Genomic DNA, 20849 nt, shown 5'->3' with positions numbered 1-20849 from the left:
TATATATATATATATATATATATATATATATATGTATCTATAAACATTGAGCTGCACGTACCTTTTTATAACTGACTTCTTCCCCTGGCTTTTTGTTGGGGTCTGCTGGTCAAAGAGACGCCATGAAAGCCGTATTCCAAGTGAGAGGGCGATCACTGTGAACACTAGGCAAGCCCAGTAGTCGGCAAGAACAGTGAAAGACAAAATGAACGGCACACACTGGACAATGATAGCCAGGCTCGAAGAAAACCTGTAATCGAAATAGCAGCATCAGTTAGGTCTGAGCACGAAAGGTTAGACAACATTACCAGATGTTTTTCCTGAGAGTTTTGATCGGGGGCAAGTGCGCAAGCGTTGCGTGCAGAACGGTGCTGTACAGCAACAGGCCGCCAACAAAAAGGAGCTCCAGAGGATTGCAGTCCCCTTTGGATGTGACGAACGCCTCGTGAACAGCTTTTTCTGAGTCGTCCATGGTATCAAGTTAATTGAGCCCGATGACTGAAAGCGAGAATGTTTACAGCAGTTGCGCCAGTCACATATATGCTTTAGGATGTAAGCAAGCTTGACATGTCAGAACAACGTAGTGCCTCCATCCTTCATGCTCCGGATTATAACAAAGCTGCCAGATAGAGCTATGTCAGTCTAACCACATAACACCTACGGCCGAGCACAACACAGAACATTACATTCCCCAGGATTGATGTTCCCTGACGAAACCAACGAAACCCACACACGATGAGAGATAGGTTGCAATTAAATAAAAAGCAGCAACGCCGCTTTTTTTCTTCCTGCTATTTGTGTTAGATAACGTTTTGTTAATGAAAAAAAAAACCAAAATTCGGTTGAATTGCATAAAATGGTGACTGAAATTTTTAAAAGAGGGCGCTTACTTCTGCCTCTTTTTATATTTGGCGACGGCTCTTGGCAACATGAGCCGTTCCCCTTTCTCAGCACCTGTTGCGTTGGAGCAGCTGACGGACGCTACGCCGGCTTTAAAAATGGTAATTTAGTTCTCGCCAGCTTTGCTATTGTCCCTTTTAAGTTCTCAACTTATGAATACGTAGAATAGCGTTCGATCACACAAGCCCGTCATTGGCGATGGAGGTTGACATTACTGGGCTCATCCCGAATTAGGCGAGCTCGCCGTGCAGCGGCATGGCTCCGACCACATCACACGCTTCTCTCCATTGTCTAGCTGATGTCGCCGCGGCGTAACGGCGCTTTTCAAAGTGTCGCTGTACCGTGCTGCTCAATATCGCCAGAGCGGGTACCCAACTGCGGAAGCGGCAGTTCAGGTTTCACGTTGCGAATTTCCGGGCGAATGCATTACCCCTTCTTGAAACGACGGCTGCGATGTGTTTCGGTTGAAACGGGTCCTCGCTTCCATGCTCACGAAGAAGCACACCGGCCGGTTTGTTCAAAATGTTAAACGGCGAAATAGGTCATTTCGGTGGAGGCGAAAATCTTCGAGGCCGGTGTTCGCAAGATTTAGATGCAAATTTAAGAACCTCGGGCGGTTGAACTTACCCGAGTCCTTCACTGCGGTCTCTCGTAATCTTGTCACGGCAAACCACGTTAAGCATTATGATTATTATAAATATTATTACCGAAATAGGTCATTTTCACGTGGCCCGTCCGTTTGCCAACTAGTCCTAAACGACCCGACAAATTTGCGTTTTTTTTTCCTCCCGTCTCGTCGCACAGATGAATCTTGATGCGTTTTAGTTTCTGAACGTCGTTATGACTCAGCCCGATTGCTTCTTGTGAGAGTCGCTGATGAAACGTGCTCATTGGAAACGTGAGTGCACGTCTGCCATGAAGCTCTCCGAAATCGATTCGGGTTGCGTAACCAGTGCGCTGCGAGTGAATAACGTGTAGTACAGCACGTTTGAACGCCACCTCCCCCCACGTGTTACAGGTTTGACTAGAGTGAGCTGCTTATGCGTCGCTCCGTCATAGCGCCGTTAGGCGCGCAAGTTCCCATTGGATCTGCTTTGTCGGACACATCAAAAACGTGCATGGATGGCACAACCTATCGAGCAGTTTCACTAGATAAGACGCGCCACGGTCTAGTGGTTATGGTGTTAGATTGCCGACCCGCAAGTCGCGGGATCGATTCCCGGCCGCATTTTTGCTGTGGGAAGAATGCTCGAGGCGCATGTGGATCAAAATTTCCGGAGCCATCCACAATGATGTCTCTAATAAACACGTGGTTTTGGAGTATTAAACCCCATCAATTATTAGTTTCGCTTGATAATGATATAATGAACACCGGCGGCAGCAAATTGTACGAAACTGTAATGTATGCACAAGATTTATTGCATGTAATGCAGTCAATAGTATCCAACTACGCAGACAGTATGAAAACTAGTGTAAGCTACCGCAAAGCACTTATCTTTTACACTGGTGTCAGGCATTCACTTTTGATTATGATAGGGCTTGATCCAAATGGATTTCTTGATCATGATTGGCTCCTTTACGCAAGCTAGAGCAGAGAGCCAATCACTGTTGGGCAATTTGATTTTCAGTGGGCTTCATCTCCATCAGCAGTGTATCATTTGACACCAGTGTTGCATTGCAATTAGTGCAACCACTTGTCATTGCAAAAAATACAATGATTTGCTTCCACTGATAAGAATACACAACTTTCCCAGCAATGTGGTTTTATTTGGGCTTGCATGTTTTCTTTCAGGTTGACAGCAGTAGTGACGTCTTTAGTTTGCTGAAAAAGATTTGCAGTCTTCAGGAGGAACGGGCATATACATACAGACTTTTTGAAGAGTGAGTTCCTGACTCTCGTCCCTTGTCTCATGTCAGTTAGACGCAACAACTACCATCGTCCTATTGCTTGCTTGCACTTCTGTTAGTGTAGCTAAATGCATTGTTTTCCAAAATTAACTAGAGGGAACTCTGGCGCTGCAATTATTAAGCGACCATGGGAATGATAGGTAGTAACTGGATTTGCCTAGTCTTCGTGCTTCCTCGCTTCGAATCCACATCTGGCTTCATGAATTCATGTGCTGTGTCCCGTATTTCAGGTAAAAGAATGCATTGTTGTGTACTGGTCAGCATTAAAGAAAAAAGTCAAGGTGGTGAAACGGAACTGCTGAATGTTTGCTGATCTTTTTTTTTTTTTGTCTTGCAATGCAATGAAAAATAACGGAAAGTAATGCCAGGGAAAGAATATAGGATGTTATTGGAAGTAATAGTGTGAAGAAAGAAATGTGCCATAAAAGATAACTTGCCATCGTTAGGTAGTTCTTCATATTTACATTACTAATATTTCCAATAACATCCCCTATGCTTTCCCTGGTATTGTCTGTTAATTCTCAATAATATTGCATCCAACAACAAAAAACGAGCCCTTAAATTTACATTTTCCTTCAGAGCATATGCAGGCCACATGAAGCCAAATGGAGCCAAAAGAAAGCTAGACAGATCCTCGTACTGCCCATCAGTGCCATGCTAACTGAAGTGCCATGCTAACTGAAGTGCCATGCATAGCAGCCCCCCTAGACACTAGCGCCAGAATTCCCTCTAGTGTAACTATTGCAACTTACAAGGCTGTTTCTGCGGGTTCAAAGTAGTGCTTGATAAATCTTTACAAAGCAACTGCACTTTTAAAAGCTACATACAGGTGTGATAGCAGCATGACCTTTGTTTTTTATTGGAGTATGATTGATAATGGTTAAGTCAATGTTTTGTGCTGCAGAGCCTGCGCCCCTGCATGCGACATTTGCTGTCTGCAGTTTCTGAGCACTCCTACTTATATTTCTTCCCTTTTTCTGTATTGATAATGTAAATATTGGTCACAAGACTCCTTTCTTGTCACACGTACACAGTTCACGGCAATCAATCATAACCCTTCAACACCTTATGTACACAATTTTACCTACTGGGTGTATCAACTGCAGACCAAGAGAGAGTGATAAAGTTTAGGATGAGTTACACCTTCTGCATAATAAATTAATGCTCATCTAATTTTATTATACAACTTATTCTTTACTACATTGGACGTGCCACTTCCTGTGAGCCAGTATAATCTTTCTGTGCTCAAGATAGACATAGCCAAAAATGAACTTGCCCTATGTTTCTTGTCTGAGATTTCATATTATATGTGGCCCCGCTGCGGGGGTCTAGTGGTTAAGGTACTCGGCTGCTGACCCGCAGGTCGCGGGATCAAATCCCGGCTGCGGCGGCTGCATTTCCGATTGGGGCGGAAATGTTGTAGGCCCGATTGCTCAGATTTGGGTGCACGTTAAAGAACCCCATGTGGTCAAAATTTCCGGAGCCCTTCACTACGGCGTCTCTCATAATCATATGGGGGTTTTTGGATGTTAAACTCCACATATCAATCAATCAATCAGTCACTCGTAACAATATTATATATGAAAAAACAAAGCATCAGTGGCTTTACAATAAATATCTATACTTGGGGACAACTTTCTGTGGCAATGAAGAGAAGGCTACGGAACAAAAGTGGGCGTGTGTCACCGCTGTAAAACATAGTCCCATAAATTCGTCTGTGTTTTACGTGTGAAAATCATATAAAACGCTACTATGTTTTCTACAGTATGCTGTTTATAAAGAGACACTGCACGAAACAGGGAGATATTTATGTTGCTTTAAAAGTGTCATTTCGCATTTTTACTCTGAAAATGTGGCACATTCTAGGTGCATCTCGCAGTCAATGGCGTATTTTTCTTCAGGTGAGCAGTCGTTGCCCTCCAGCTATTTAGACGACTCGCTGAAGGAACTTGTGACGAATTTCACTCACAAATAGCTGTGCAAGCTGACATAGCAAATCCTATATAGTGGTAGTATTAGAACACGGCCGTCATTCGAAATGTGAGCCAAACCGGACTACTTTGCGTAAGAATACATGTGCAGTTAGCCCTTGCCCCGTAGCTTTCCCTGCATTCCCACAAAATGTTGTCCCCGAGTAAGAGGAGGTAAGAAATTAATATGTACAAAACTAATGTAATGTGCATGTAAGCAGGATAAGTGCAGATTCAGGGTAACTGACTGGATTCCCAGAGAAAGCGAATGCATGAAGAGGAAACAATAAGTTAGGTGGGCCGATGAGATTAAAAATCGCAGCATATCCACGGAGTGAATGATGATGGGTGGGGCAAAGCGTCCCTCAGCCCGTCGGTGCCTCCGTCCGTCCGTGCGACCATCCGTGCATTTGTCCGTCTGTCTATGCGTCCATCCGCGAGTCTGTCTATCCATCTGTCTGTCTTTCTATTCGTGCATCCATCCGTCCGTGCGTCTATCTGTCCATCCGTGCGTCTATCTATTGAACAAGTATCGCCATCTCCCATCTCGCATTCCCTGTGGCACATACCTCCTCTAGAGCGGGTATATACCACCGGTGGCTATGTACTACTACATACATACAAGGGATTCACAGACCCATGCCCTAAGGAGCTACGCCCCTAAAATTTCGCAGGTATAACAAGGGAGCAGAAAGCACAAGACCGGGTTGGTTGGCCAATCATAAGATAGGCCTTTGCCCTGCAGTGGACATAGTCGGGCTGATGATGATGATGACCGTGCAACTTCATTAGGATTAATTAGTGTTACACGAGCACACCTTGATTTTTTTTCAATAAGAACATTCATTCATCCTTGAGTACCTAGTTCTAGTGTTGTATCAACTTGACACATGTATGTGGCATCTGTAAGGGTGAAAGGACATACTGCATTGCTTTGTATTGCACCAGTGTGTGTTTTATTTGAGAACATCGAAGGTTCACCTGCCGTCATAGCTTAGCACGTACAGTGTTGCAAAGCTGAGCTTGAGGGTGCAGGTTCTATTCCCGGCTGCATTATGGAAGGAATGAAATTTTCCGAACACCTGGATTGTATGTCTTTGCCACACACTACTCTGCATCTGGTGTAATGTCATGTATTGTGCTGCATGTCGTGGTGGTTAGTGCAGTGTTACAGGTCTCTTGTCCTGTTAGTTTTGAAAAACACAATATTTTAATAATAACAGACAATGATGTCAAAAAAGGTACAGGAGATGTTGCCGTACTTACTTGCATAATCCTCGCACTTTTTTTTTTCGCGGAAACCTGATGAAAAGGCAGGGGTGCAAGGATCGAGTGAGGAAAATTTTCCATGGAAACTTCCAAGTAAACAAAAAAAATCTAAGTGTCCGCAAAGAAAGATTCTCACGCTAGTAACCTATAAGCTCTGAGAAGTAGTCATTGTTATGCCTGGGAGTCCACACTGAATGCCAATGCCTCTGGAAAGGCAATCTGTGTCAAGGCCAGTGCTCGAGCCCGCCTGACGCAATCGACTCGACGACGTCATCAAACGGCGGCGGCGGTCTGTCACGCAATTAAGCGAGCTCCCTCAGCCCACGAGCCCGTTTAAGCAATTGGCGCCTTCCAGTCTGGCGAGTCTTATGCAATGCGTGGGTATGTCACTCGTCTTTGGCTGCAACCACGTGCAGCAATCGGCGCCTTCCAGCTTGGCGAGCCTTACGCAATGCGTGGCAACATCCCTCGTCCTTCCTGCAACCACGCGCAGCGGCGGGCCCCATTGGAGGATTCCGACATGATGGCCAGCGGCTCTTCTGGTTGGACATTCGGTTACTCAAAGGATCCACCTGGTGCCTATGAAAAAAGCCCTGCGGTGCGCCGCCAGCAGTAGACCTATGTGTCAGAAAAGCCTCTCATTGCGTCGAGCCCCTTTCGCAGTCGGTGATGCGCTTCGTAACAGAGAGAGAAGCTGACAGATGCGTGCGAGAGAAGACATCTCGGCTCTTCGAGTCCCTAAGCTGTCGGCCTCAGTGCCGAATTTGTAACGCCTCTATTTCTATGCTGTACATAAACCTTGCCTTAACTCACCGTCGTCTAGTCCGCACGTGTATCAGCTCTGCGCAGAAGCAGGCCCGAGCTGAGAAACCTACGATAAAAAATGGCTGGTGACCGTGTCGGTGGAGTTTGGAGTAGTGGCGCCTTCGGGACAGTGACGGCGCCTCGCCTTCGTAACAATGGTTGGCAGCTGCGGGATCGGCCGGCGTCAGCGACATCGGTGCGGTGAGTGCCTGATGTTTTCCCCTCAGTTCACCAGACTACTCTAGCTCAGTTTATAGTAGTTTAGAGAATGGCTGTGTGAAGCATTAGAGTGAGCTTTGATCGTTTCAAGCCAAGTCAGAGCGCTTTGAAACCAAAGTTAATGCGGAGGGTGTAAACACGGCAGTGTTAAAAATTGCTTGCGCGTGTTGCTAGTAGACTTATAGTGGGTATGGCAAGCAGATTCTTAACAGGGGCAAACAGCAAGAGGCTAGTGTGAACGATGGAGAACCTTAAAGTGAAGGAACTCATCGAAATTTGTGAGGAACTTGGCATTACTTTGGGCTGTGCGAAACGAAAGCAAGCGATTCTTGAGATCATGAAGGATGAAGGAGTGTCGGCTGAGGAAGTCGATGAGGCCTGGTCGGATACCAAAGCATGCCGCCAGGAGGCCGAAAAGCAAGAAGTAGAAGTTCGCGAACGCGATGAAGCTGAAAGGCGAGAAGTTCGCGAACGTGGAGAAGCTGACAGGTGAGAACACCGTGAGGAGGCCGAGAGATAGGTGCGCCTTAATTAAGTTGAAACGAATAGAATTGGCAATCCTACAGTGTTCACAGGCGCCTAGCGTAGCTTCTGCGACACTTCAGGTCAGCGGTCGGAGGATTCGTGACCACCTGCCACCGTTTGTAGTACGCGAGGACATGGCGAAGTATCTCGTCAAGTTTGAACGCGTCTGTGAGCGAAATGCTTTGGAGCGGTCTCTTTGGGCGCCGAACGTGTTAGCTCTTCTTACCGGCAAAGTGTCCGACGCAATAACGGTCTTGTCGAGGGAAGCCTTTGAGAGCTATGACGAGGTTAAAGAAGTGCTCTTGAGACGACGTTGTCACCCGAGGCTTTCTGGCAAAGGTTTTGGTATGCTAAAGAGGGAAATGAGTCACACATTGACTTCGCGTTTCGTCCTAAAGCCGATTTAATTGAGTGGCTCAAGGGCGAAGGTTTTTATGACGATCGCGATAAAATGGTAGAATGCATTGCATTGGAGCAATTCTACCGCTGCATCGAGGAGGATGTCAAGCTTTGGCTGCAGGACAAGCTTGGCGAAGTACAGCTAAACAAGGCAGCAGAGTTAGCTGAGGAGTACTGTACTCCCCGAAAATTGCATAGCAGGGCAGTGCACATTGAAAAGGATGAAAGGAAAGAAGGCTTTTCAAAGAAACCTGATCAACGTAAAGCCGCTCCGCACCGTGTATTCAAGAAGGACCCGTCTCTTATGAAGAACACTGTAGGGGAAGGGCAAACGGAAGTGGAGAAATCGAGTGCGGTTCCTAAACAACGCACTGATACCACACGGGGAAGCCGCGAATCTTCTACAACTGCAAAAAAAGAAGGGCATGTCGCGATAAACTGTAAGCAAAAGTTTGCTTTCGCAACAATCCGAGAATCGAAAACTGTAGGGGAAGGGCAAACGGAAGTGAAGAAATCGAGTGCGGTTCCTAAACAACGCACTGATACCACACGGGGAAGCCGCGAATCTGCTACAACTGCAAAAAAGAAGGGCATGTCGCGATAAACTGTAAGCAAAAGTTTGCTTTCGCAACAATCCGAGAATCGGAAAAGAACATGCCGTTGTTAGAGCCGTATCTCCAAGAAATTAGTGTGAATGGGAAAACGTGTCGAGCACTTCGAGACTGAGCGGCAACCATGGACGTTGTCCATTCTTCGTTGGTGTCTCCGGATGACTTTACAGGAGAATGCGCGTGGATCAGGCAAGTCGCCGAGAAGCAGAGTGCTTGCTTACCAATCGCTACGGTTTCATTGAAGGCCCGTTGGGTAAGCTTCGCACCGAAGCGGCTGCGTCTGGCGCGCTTCCCGATCGTTTTCCGTTCTTCTCCAACTTAGCGTACATGGTCCTCACGCGATCGCAAGCGCGGAAGATTTCGCTGGAACTTGATCTTGTTCAATGTGGTGAAGCACGTGCCAAGTGCAAAACTGCTGACGTGTGTGACCTTGACGGTGAGTCGACGGAACCTCAGACAGGAAATCCTCCGTGTGAGTCATTTGAGCAGTCACTCGAGCGGCCCGTCGCCAAAGCGACTGGCGCGGTCTGTGTCGGCGGAGGAGACGACATGGCGCCATTGAGTCAGAGCGAGAGGGGTGCAACGCTCTCGCCTGTAGCGGAAAGTTGGAGTGAGCCATCGAGGGCTGATCGAGAAACGCTCAGTCAAGAACAGCGCGAGAACCTCTCTATCAAAGCGCTAATGGAAAGTGTAAAGATGGGAACCAAGAAAGAGAATGTTTCTTTTTATGAGAAATTGGGACCCCCATATTGTAGTTACACAGATGTGCTACGTCGCAAGTATGAGCAGCTCTTGGAACTGCATAGGTATTGTCACCTTAAAGTGGCCGGTTACTGAGGTGGAGCATGATACTCCAACAGCACAACTTTGACGTTCGCTGCAAAAAAAAAAAAAGGAAAGCTAAACGCTAATGCAGACTCATTGAGCTGTGCGTTTTAGGTAGTATCTTCTCCACTTTTTTGTTTATCGCTGGCGATTCGGGGCAAAATTTCGTCCTCATCACGGCCTTAGCCGAGCGCTCTCGTTCAGAGTGATCTCAAGGGGCCAACTTTATGTTGCATTCTATTTCATTACGTTGCTGTAAGTGTAAAAATCTGAGTTCTCATATTAAGACCCTTGTATACCACATGTGCCTCTTGATGTAGAGGGAACGAAATTCCGATAGACACGTAGCTAGGTATATGTTGTACTATACTTTGTCTGGTGTTCTGTCGGGTGACCGAGGGCAGTTGCTTGTGTTGCGTGTTCTCTGTTGTCGAACCGTTCTTGACAAGTTGCAGAACCATGGACAAGTGCTGTGACCAAAAATCGTCAGAAGAGACTAGCAAAGCTGGCCGGCAAGTGTTGTGGCGACAAGCCAGTGGGAGCTGGAATCCGTCCTCAAGATTGGGATGTGTTCGCGGAATGGAGTCTGGAGCTGCATTCTCCGGAGGCAAACGTGGAGGGCCCTGGCGAACGAGCGCGCCCGACATCTGAGCCACGTGGAAGCAGCTCGTCTTTCCGGCGCATTGTCTGGCGGCGGGGGTGCTGTTATGCCTGGGAGTCCACACTGAACGCCAATGCCTCTGCAAATGCAATCTGTGTCAAGGCCAGCGCTCGAGCCTGCCTGACACTATCGACTCAACGACGTCATAAAGCGGCGGCGGCGGTCTGTCACACAATGCACAGCGAGCTCCCTCGGCCCGCAAACCCATTTAAGCAATCGGTGCTTTCCAGTCTGGCGAATCTTACGCAATGCGTGGCAACATCTCTCGTCCTTGATGCAACCACGCACAGCGGCGAGCCCCATTGGAGGATTCCGACATCACGGCCAGCAGCGCTTCTGGTTGGATATTTGGTTACTCAAAGGATCCACCCGGTGCCTATAAAAAAAAAAAGCCCGGCGGCGCATCGCCAGCAGCAGACCTATGTGTCAGAGAAGCCTCTCATTGCGAGGAGCGCCCTTCGTAACCTCGTGGGCGGTGCGCTTCGTAACAGAGAAAGAAGCCGACGGATGCGTGCGAGAGAAAACATCTCGGCTTTTCGAGTCTCTAAGCTGACGGCCCCAGTGCCAAATTTGTAACGCCTCTATTTCTATGCTGTACATAAACCTTGCTTTAACTCGCTGTCATCTTGTCCGCTCGTCTATCAGCTCTGCGCTGAAGCAGTCGCGAGCTGAGAAACCTACGCTACCAAACGGCTGCAGAACGTGTCGGCGGAGTTCGGAGCAGTGGCGCCTTCGGGACCGTTTTGGCGTCTCGGCTTCGTAACATCATCAAGACTTGCCTTAATAATATTGCGACAGGTTCAACATAAAGCAAGATTTGTTTGAGACACAAAAACTGCTATCGAATAGCAGAGTCGTGAAATACCGCATGCAAAGCTTGCGGGCGTAGCAGCGTTTTTCATTGAACGGGAGCCTACAATAGGTTAGCATACGATGTCAGCCTTGTGCTGATGGCAACACGAAATCGTCCGCAGTTACCTTCTGACGAAATAGTTCCATCCATCTCAGTCTTGGGCACACGGAAGGCCCAGCGCAACTTGGTAGCTTTCAGCTGCACATGCTGTCGTCACCAGTAGCGAACACAAGTGCCTTCTGGCGGCCCCAATGTTATTGTTTAGTGCGTGATCAATCACTTTCAACTTCAAAGTAGCCGTAACCACAGAACCAACACAGCATACACTAATACGCCACAACGTGCACTTGTCGCTTTGGCTTGGCTTGAATTAGATTGGAGAATCATGCGTTGATAATACGCACAATGCTTAAAAGATGGCGCCAGGCTGTCGTGCAGTATCATCAGTGATTGGAAGAAGCAGACGACAATATGGCTGCAATTTTTGTGGGTGTGACAATTGCTCACAAAAAAAAATTTGTTGGGCAATGTGGGGGGTGCAAGCATTACGCAAATGCGAGGACTACGCGCGTAAATACAGTAGTAGTAATTTTTATGTAAACTTGAAGAAAACTGGATGAAAAAATAGCTTGCTGCTGGCAAAACTTAAAACATGCGATCTTCGAATAACGCATCCTGTGCTCTAGCAACTGAGTTACAGTGGCGATAATTCACCCGTCCACTTTTAGGGTGTATATTTTTGCTTAGACTTGGGGAAAGTGGTCAGTGCTGCTAGTAGCCATAATGGCAAGTGTGGAACACTTTCCTCTTGTTGGCGTCATGTAGCACTAGTTTGCCATTTTTTCGATTTGAGACATCTACATTGCGGTGTGCTGAGGAGTGACATTTGTCAGTTTCTCACAAAATTGTGTTGAGGGAAATCTGGCGCTTGTGGGCTGCTGGATGCAAGAGAATGCCGGGATATGCGAGCTTCGAATTTGACTCGGATTCGTATACCTCGAATACACGTCTGGCTTCAAGTTAAAATGATTGATTTCTTACTAAAATAGCACATTTATTTTTTGTCATTGCATGGAAACGTGTTTTATTTAACACTAAAACCTTCTGTGTCGATGTACAGTACAGTTTTATGAAGCTTAAGAAGCAACCAACGGCCGCTAAACTTGGCAGGCAGACGACAAAACGAGCATTCCCTCTGCCACTTCATGCCATCCGTTTCTTTCTTTTGCCATTTTGTTGTGCCGCCAAGATGAGTGGATATTTATTTTAAAATATAATTTGCGTGAATGAGATCTGTTTATAAACTTTTTGTTTTAGAGAAGCTTTTTTTACGCAGTTCTATTCGCTTTTGAGTTGAAGCCTCACTCAACATCCGCCTACACAAGCCTCGCAGACACATACATCTTTATTCTTAGCGATCGCATAGATGGTGGCAATACATTTCCCTCTTGGTAGTTTTGTAAGAAACTCTATGGCATTTATTAAATTGATAATTTTATTTCTGCAGTGATCTCGTGCAACTATTGCTTTAATAGTTGCCAGCTTTCTTCTTTTCTGATGGTAGAAAGACTGGTGTTGTGCTCGGTGTTCTCCAGGGGCCACAAGATATACCTGTCGACTGCCCCCAACTACGACTTCCCCACTTTTCGGGAGCTGGTGCGTGAGGTGACCCAAGAGTTCAAGCGCATCTCGGAGGGCATGATGGATATTGAACGGCGGCTGAGGCTCAACTATAATTCGGGACACCTAGCAGATTATGTGCGAGCCTTACAAGAAGAGGAAAAAGTCAAGCTGGAGCTGGTATGGACAACCGCTCTTTTATATTTAATTACAGTTGAACCCTTTTATATGAGGCGTCTCTCATAAGCAGGGTACCACGTGCACGTTCTCTCATCAACCCCTATTTTAATGCAGGCACACTATTGTCTCTTCTACCCAATTGTCTGTTACATCATTGCCTCTTGTAAAAGGGCTCAACTATAGTTATCTACAATACAGTAAATGCTTGTTAATTTGTGCTTACAGTTAATTAGAACTGATATCCTAGTGTCACTACGGTCTTCTGTATTTCTATTGGGATGATTCTACCTATAATTCATGTGCGTTAGTGTCTACAAAGGTCAAATTAAACTGGGAGCCCCCTGGCCTTCGTCACTGAAATGACTCGTTACTTGCATCTCTGTGTTACAAATAAATTTCGTGTATGTTGTCATTATTGCAAATGTTGTCTGTCTGCTGCTGCTGTTTGGGTGGCACGGACCAGTCGGGCAATGTTTGCCTTTAGCCGTGTCTCCTTGGACACGTTTGATTTCCTTAGCTCTACCATGTAAACGAACATGCATTAAGGCTCACTGCTCTCGTGAATGCAAGTCACTGCTTGTTTCTGGCGTACCACTAACTGATCAATAAATTCTGTTCACTATTAGAGCGTAAACTTGGTTTACAAAATTACCCACCACAAACATGTAGCATCGCCTAATTTGGAAGAACGAGCCCAGAGGTGGCTTCTATGTGTTCTCTCTACACAGTGTGGCGTGGTGCCTATTCATTCCAGCATATGCCCCCTAATTTGAACACCACCTAATCTAATCTTAGTCTTCTTTGAGCTCAGAAATAACGGGCTCTTACTGTATTGACCCAAAGGAACTCTGGCAATGCAATTGTTAAGAAACACACAAGCAATTAAATGTTAACAAATGTTGTAATTGAAATTAGTTAAACATTACAAACATTACTAGTCACTCAAAGTTTGAAATCTCCGGCTCAGAGTTTCTGATGCAACCTTGTACAGTGATTGGTGTTTTTTACTAGTGCTTGTTTTGTGGTACAGACAGCAAAGCTGCAGCTAGCCAAGCAGGATCTGCTGGACAATCCAGAGGAGTACAAGAACCAAGCCGATGTGGCATCCATGAAGGCTAGGCAAGTGATGACTTACAATATTTAAACATAGTTGAAAATTTTACGATCACACCTTAATGACCAAATCCAGCAAAACCAGATCATTGACGAGTATTTAAAAATTCTAGGCTTAGGCGTGTATTCGAGCACCTCATATATTCAACTGAATATCTGATTCACTTCAATTCGAATTTAGTTTATTGGTAATTTTGCAGTATTCAAAGTGAACAAGTAGGCGTATTGTAGTTGTAAGGGTGGTTTCACTGTAGTAGAGGGGTGTTGCACTCATATTCACTAGGAGCTGGATGGCGAATCGAGCGTGCGCAGTTGAAGAGTTGAAGTCGACGGAAACCGCCGTTGGTGTCCTGGAACAAAACACGCAACCACTCGTTTGCTGGTGGCGGACCAGCATTTCATTCTCTATATTGCCTTATACGCCTTCCTGTATGGCACTGTAAAGTTCTCAAACTGACTGAGAAGGCCTTCAAGGTAGGCATTTCACGAGTGGGTACCAGGAAATTCGACCGAGTTTTGCTCGCATTACTAGGGAATAAGCTGTGAGGTATGATCTGTTGGTAGTGAAAATTGCGAGCATTTTTGTGAGCTTCCCTAGAAAAAAATTTATTTAAAGGGTAGGCATAATCCTTCACTGTCACACTATGTTGACAATGTAGCTGGCTACATTGCAGGCTTTGTGGTTCTGATTCTAAGGCGGCAAATCCCTTGAGCCACGAGCCACTTCGTACTATCAACTTCAGCCTCGCATAAAATATCGGGTGGTTCACGTTTCCTCACAAGTGTAGGTACCGCAACACATGCGCTCATTACTGGCTACCCTATTGGAAAACCTAGGGGCGCTGTTCCAACGTGATGCACGGTTATCGTACCATTGCAGCAACGGTTACTGGGACTGGCTTACTGCACGACGCACGCTTGGCACTGGCACCCAGCACACTGACACCTGTTGTAAGCCAGAATCAGTCAATTCAACCACTTTTTGAAAGTTTTGTTCATGCCCAAATTATAATTTTGAGTAAAACACAATGGCTGTGACAAAAGAAAAGGGAAAAATAAAATGCCGAGGGTAGGACTCGAAGCCAACACGGTGCGCACTACACCACACTATAAAGGCTGTGCAAGTTAGTTTTGATTTGTACTCTGGTGTGCTGGTCGGTTTTTTTCATTGGTTTGGCCAGGCATGCAGATTTGCGTCTCTTAGTACGCATGACAACCTAACGGAAGATGGTTTTTTATGCGATGTGCAAGATTAGAACGTCCATGCGGCACATTTTGCCGCAACACACCTTAGTGTAACTGCAGAGGTAAGCAGCATTTGCATTGATTTGCTACGCAGTTGGTCATGTCTATGTCGATAACGTCGTACGACACTTAACTTGGAACTTGGAGAATGAGCCCAGTCTTTAAGATGTCGCTGTCATGTCGGTCATGCTATCAGGATAGCGAGACCTCACGGTGTGCCCAGTCGCAAGTTGTGAAAATTTCATCAAGTAAAACTGTCATTGTACAGACGGCACCATCTTTTAGACAAAAGAGAAATTGATGCGGCACCCGGGAGCCTAGGTTTCTGGAGAGAGAATGTCTCACTCTTGTGTCAACCATGACCGAGCTCCTGGCAGACTTCCTTTCCACAACCAGAGCTGCAGAAGGACAAGCTTTAATCGACTGCTGAGCCCAACAAATTTATGCTTCACGTGAAAGGCATAATTGTATCACATACAAAAATTAGTGTTCATCACTATTCAAATATATAGAGTAGCCAAATAGCAACACTATTAGATCAGACACCCACAAGCATGTCTTGAAACTCATCATTTTGAGTTATCCATAAAAAAAATGCGTGGATATCAATGTCGCTATTAACAATGTGTAGCTATTCCGGTATCTTGAACACATTTAGCGTAATCGGATGGCCTCACTTCTATGCACATCGCAATCAGCATTTATAAAATCGCAACATGGAGTGTTCATATGAAGGCGCAACTTTGAAAAAGACGTATGTGAATGTATTTTCATTTCAAAAAGTTCATTTAGTCTGTCTATTTGCATCGTTAACTGCCGCATGCTCCCTTGTCTTGCAATTGATGACAAAAGAAGTGATGTAAAAACAGCTCGAATACAATAACAAAAACAGCTCAGCGCGCATAAAAAGGCAGCAAATGGCCGCTTTCGGGGCAGATTTTGAGGAACTTCCAGTGGCTTCAGATGCTCTGGCCTCCAGTAGCAGGGAAGTTTTCATGGAGGTCAATGGGTTGCTATAACGTTAAGGCACCTATACAGGAAAAAATCTGCTCTGTCACGAAGCCCCATTTCATGGCTAATTGAGCATATTACCTTCACATCGATTCAAAGTTCTTTATACCGGCTATATGCTCTAAGTACAGCGAATCGTTGGGAGTGTTGGTACATCATGGTGTATAGAAAAACAGTGCAAAAGATGGAGCACAAGAAAATGGACACTTCTACAACAAAGTTTATTTGTTAAAGGGTACTCGCACAAACTTTGGCCTCGTGTTGTTGCTGCCGTGTGTTGCTGGGGGCCATGTTAGTCAAAACATGGCTGCAGTGTGCAATGGATAATTAATTGGCGATGGATAATTACCGACCAGTTTCGGTTTGAGAGAGCTCGAAGAACTATGAGCCATCAGGTGCAACTATCACCACCTAGCATTCATGTGCAGCCCTCAACCACGTCAGCATGCAGAACTGTGACGCACATCCGCATGGTGAGCATCATGAAATCCTTTCGAAGAAGGAATGGGACAGCAGTGTCGCCAAACGCCAGACTTTCAATGCGTGTGCTGCAGCCAAGGGCTCCCGAGCAGCCTCAAAGTATAGGCAGCTGGAACAAACGTTACAAAAGAAAAATGGTGGCTATGACGTCATCATAGCTTTTTTGTTTTTGAATATACATATAAACTGTAATGTGGTAACATAAGGGAAGGGGGTAAAAAAATCAAACTTCAAAATTAAGTTAAAATGCCATCCAAGCTATATTTGCTGTTGATATTTTGCAGTGTTATATGAATGTTCAGAGGAATCGATCCTGCTGGTGATCATGGCCATGAAATATTGTCAGTGCCCCTTTAACACACCATAATATCTATCTGTGCAGTCCCAAATAAAAGAAAGGAAGGAAAAAATTATAGGCATTGATAAAAGCCATGTGTTGAATGTGTGGTATACTTCTTGTCACTGTCTTGTGGCAAGTGTCTCATCGGCCAAACGGGCAGACGTTTCTACGAGTGTCTAAATGAACATGCTTACAGTGTTTCTTAGGTGATATCTGGCCACATTGGTATCGACTACTGCGACTGTGGCTGCATTCCTGAGTGTCTGCATTGCATGGTTGTAAAGCATCATCGGGACCAGCTGGCACGAAAAATTTGAGCTGTTAGAAACTGCAAGATTCTGCGGCAGTGCATGTGTGAACAGCACCTTCCGTTGCTTTGACAGGCAAAGAAATTGATTCTGCCCGATGCATGCGCGAAGTGCATGGTTAGCAGTGATGCTGCAGATATGTTTTCATCATAGTTTGTCTTTGTATTCTTTCATTTGGTACTGTGCAAATATATATTGTGCGGTGTTAAGGAATAAACTTTGTTGTAAGTCAGCACTGTTGCGTCTTTTTCTTTTTGTGCACAGTCTTTCGCACTGTTTTAGTATCCGCCTGATCCTGCTGCATTTCCAAGTTGCTTACACTTTCTTTTGACCCCCCGACATTTGCACATGCCTCCTTTCAATTTGTAAAAAAATATTGTGCAGGTTTATTTGGTCACAATTGTGCTCATTTTTCTTATTATGCGATAGATTGTATTGAAATTATATTCAAACCTAAAATTTGCGATATTCACACAAGCCTAGTATGCTGTAATCATTGGACTTGTTCCATGCATTTTTATCTTTTTTTTTTTCTTATCCATTTCAGGTTAAGTGAGGTTGTTGAACGGATAAACGACAACCTCATGGAACTCAAGTACGAAATGAATGGCATGTAAAGGAAAACCAAGAAATGTCTTTAGCTGCATTCCTCAACAAGAAACACTTCCTCGTGTTGTACTTCTTTCAGCGTGTCTTTGCATCAACTTGTTTGGGTAGAGAATCTCAAATCGGCTACCTTTATCACCTTCGTCACTCGTAATATTTTTGCCAACGAAGCATGCATGCCATTTTTTGAGTTCTTGCTCGTCTATTTACCAATAGTTCTTAAGTTGCAATAGGCACTGGTTGTCAGTAAAAAGAAGCTTGTTTGTTGCTTTTATCCTCTTTCACAATTTTCACAGATGTCTCAAGGTGTGAACTTACTAGTGCACCAGAAAGCCACCTAGCAACAGTGTGCCACTCTGAGCATTGTACATAAAGAAATTGTGTAATGGCTAGTGCAGTGTTTCATTTGGTTCGTAGAAGCAATAGTTGCGAATGAAACAATTTATGACTGCATGGCAGTCCACTTTTCAGCACGCTGTCCGGGTGAATTTTTCTAACTGCATTAGTGTTTTCTTCGGATACCTTGTAATGGCAGTTTGCATAAGTATGTACAAAATCACGTGATGAAGTTTTTCATAAACATGTGTATTCGACAGCTTTGCCCTGCCAGCATTTTCAGAGCTACTTCAAGAGTTTCACGCCTGCCTAAAATACTATCAAAGTTCACCACTGCTCACTTTGTGAGGCCATTTATGACCACGGAACGCATATGCAATATTGCACTTCGTGAATGTGCTCTAAATTTTCGTACCAATGTTCTCTGCTATTATATATGGCGAAACAAGGAATGGTCAGCACGATTGTGGCGATTGTGTTGAAAGGGGGCCAATGTGGAGGCAGTTTCTTTGTCATTCTTTTGACATGTCATTTCGACGAGCATTTTGTGATAAAAACTCTTCACCTTTATTGTGAAAATAACACGAGAGAATGTTTTGTTCTTCCTTTTCTTTCGGTCGTGCATTTTCATGTTTCATGTGCAGAAGTTTTGTTCTGTGTGCCTTGTAATTAATTACATCAAATCACAAGAAAAGCAGACACTAAATGTTTGCCATGAGGAACTTGGCTTTGCTTTGCGGATGTGATAGAAGCTCCAATGCACAGGTGCTTTTTTTTTTTCATTGTATTGTTGATACGAGGCTTTCAAGTAACATCTGCCTCTGGAAGTAAATAAAAGCTCAAGCATATGTAGTCTACTTCTCTTATTTGTGTACAACTGAATATCAACATTGTCCAGCGTGAGAAGATGCTACAGCTGCTGCTATTCAAAGCATCATTCGTAAGCATGAAAAAGCCTGCAGGCTGATAGAAATTATCTAGATGCTGGGGCCTACAGGTGTGCCCTGGGGCCATACGGCGGCACATGCCGCTGCTCCTTGAACAGGTGGGTCGACCAATCTTTCTCTGCCCCTCGGGGTAAACTCGTATGAGCTCTTAAGTCAAATGGCTCCCTCAGTAGTCATGATGCACTACGTGCGCATGCCCCCGAGACATGCTAGTAGAAAACCCATTGCGCAGGTTACCCCACCAGTCCTATTTTCTAGCAAGTGTTCGCCTTCGCACTCTCAAGAAGTCTTCGTTAATAATCGTGATATCCACGCAAATTGTGCACACACTCAACTCTTTGGCACAATGGCAACAATGATGTGCAATCGCTGCGTGCTGTGCTGCCGCAGACATTCACCGCTTACTGTGGCAGTGTTCTGCATTTGATAAAGGGTGAATGGCCATACAAGCTTTGCAGGCCACAAATTATTGTGAGGCGCTCCTTATGAACCCAAGCATGCAGTTATTTGCGCAATACGCAAGTTGGAGTGGTTTAGGGGGTCCGTCAAACCACAGTACCAACCGCATACTGCCTCAGTACTAGTGATAGTGACTATAATAAGTGCAAAACCTACGACAGTGAAAATTTACAGTAGAGTAGTTAGAAAGTCCAGCTTATCCCCACATGGGTCTTGTGCCTCCCCCTTTTATTATTTTTTCAATAAAGCACTTTCCAGCATCAGACATTGTAAAATCATTACAGTATAATGTACACTATGGAACCTCTACAGATCGCCCCGCCACGGTGGTCTAGTGGCTAAGGTACTCGGCTGCTGACCCGCAGGTCGCGGGTTCAAATCCCAGCTGCGGCGGCTGCATTTTGATGGAGGCGGAAATGTCGTAGGCCCGTGTGCTCAGATTTGGGTGCACGTTAAAGAACCCCAGGTGGTCAAAATTTCCGGAGTCCTCCACTACGGCGTCTCTCATAATCATATGGTGGCTTTGGGACGTTAAACCCCACAAATTAATCAATCTCTACAGGTCATGAATGCCAGTGGTGGTTGCAGTGAAAATCTGTAAACAAGGAGGGTGTACTTAAGCCGAACCATGTAAACTACATAAAGTCTACACAAGTTAATAGGGTTCCCGTGGCACACCCCAACTAGTATCCAGCATTTATAACAAAATTTAAGGCTTGTGCGAAATTTCGAACGAATAGTAGAGTGTTCAAATTCCCTTCGATTTGAATTTAAATTATTGAAGATTACAAAGTGTTCCCTATAAACAAATGGATGTATATTAGTCTGCATGTAACCGCCTGTATAGATAATTTCACTGCGATTCCCTGCTTGAAAGTTCGGTAGGTCTCCAGTGATGATTTCGAAAGCATTCCAATCTTCCACATGTCCCTCTCCGTTTCCTTCACCTTCTTAAGCAATGTTTCCTTTAGGCTTGGTATTTTGCTGTTGTCTCAATGCTTATTTGACAATTTTCGAGTTCGCTTCCTCTATTTAGTATCAACATTCTTAATGTACAAGTAGCTGAAAACTTTCCTAGCCCAATGCTCCTCTCCCATATTTCTCAATTGCTCTTCGCCCCGCCGCGGTGGTCTAGTGGCTAAGGTACTCGGCTGCTGACCCGCAGGGCGCGGGTTCAAATCCCGGCCGCGGCGGCTGCATTTCCGATGGAGGCGGAAATGTTGTAGGCCCGTGTGCTCAGATTTGGGTGCACGTTAAAGA

The 20849-nt window shown here is 45.2% G+C and overlaps 2 protein-coding genes across 6 annotated transcripts in view; one reads left to right on the top strand and one right to left on the bottom strand.

Moving 5' to 3' along the window:
- Positions 1-736, bottom strand: part of LOC119180860 (glucosaminyl-phosphatidylinositol-acyltransferase PIGW) — a 46874-nt gene extending 46138 nt beyond the window's left edge. For 4 of the 5 annotated variants that reach the window (XM_037431998.2, XM_075874886.1, XM_075874887.1 and 1 more), the window contains exons 1-2: positions 309-736; positions 62-250 (exon numbers count right to left, since the gene is read on the bottom strand). In XM_037431998.2, coding sequence (XP_037287895.2) covers positions 62-250; positions 309-472 — 353 coding nt within the window. In that variant the 5' untranslated portion in view covers positions 473-736. Of the gene's footprint in view, positions 1-61; positions 251-303 lie in introns of all 5 variants that reach the window. The other variant, XM_075874885.1, reaches the window with a different exon arrangement.
- A 146-nt stretch (positions 737-882) lies between these two features.
- LOC119180861 (required for excision 1-B domain-containing protein) lies at positions 883-18317 on the top strand. The gene is made up of 5 exons (XM_037432001.2): positions 883-1001; positions 2693-2781; positions 12540-12744; positions 13775-13863; positions 17789-18317. Exons 1-5 carry the CDS (start codon positions 930-932, stop codon positions 17856-17858), a joined length of 525 nt encoding a protein of 174 aa, XP_037287898.2. The 5' UTR covers positions 883-929; the 3' UTR covers positions 17859-18317.
- The last annotated feature ends 2532 nt before the right edge of the window (positions 18318-20849 follow it).

The sequence above is a fragment of the Rhipicephalus microplus genome, chromosome 10 (genome assembly GCF_043290135.1).
Source record: "Rhipicephalus microplus isolate Deutch F79 chromosome 10, USDA_Rmic, whole genome shotgun sequence".
Lineage (NCBI taxonomy): Eukaryota > Metazoa > Arthropoda > Arachnida > Ixodida > Ixodidae > Rhipicephalus > Rhipicephalus microplus.
Note: the sequence above shows the minus strand (reverse complement) of the source record. Positions and strands in the feature narration are given on the sequence as shown.

Bases quoted from the DNA above. Each gene is read 5' to 3' on its own strand.
- LOC119180861 (XM_037432001.2), top strand. From the start codon at position 930: ATGAGCCGTTCCCCTTTCTCAGCACCTGTTGCGTTGGAGCAGCTGACG. The intron at 1,002-2,692 runs GTAATTTAGTTC...GTTTTCTTTCAG, and splicing joins CTACGCCGGCTTTAAAAATG to GTTGACAGCAGTAGTGACGT. The intron at 2,782-12,539 runs GTGAGTTCCTGA...GGTGTTCTCCAG, and splicing joins ACATACAGACTTTTTGAAGA to GGGCCACAAGATATACCTGT.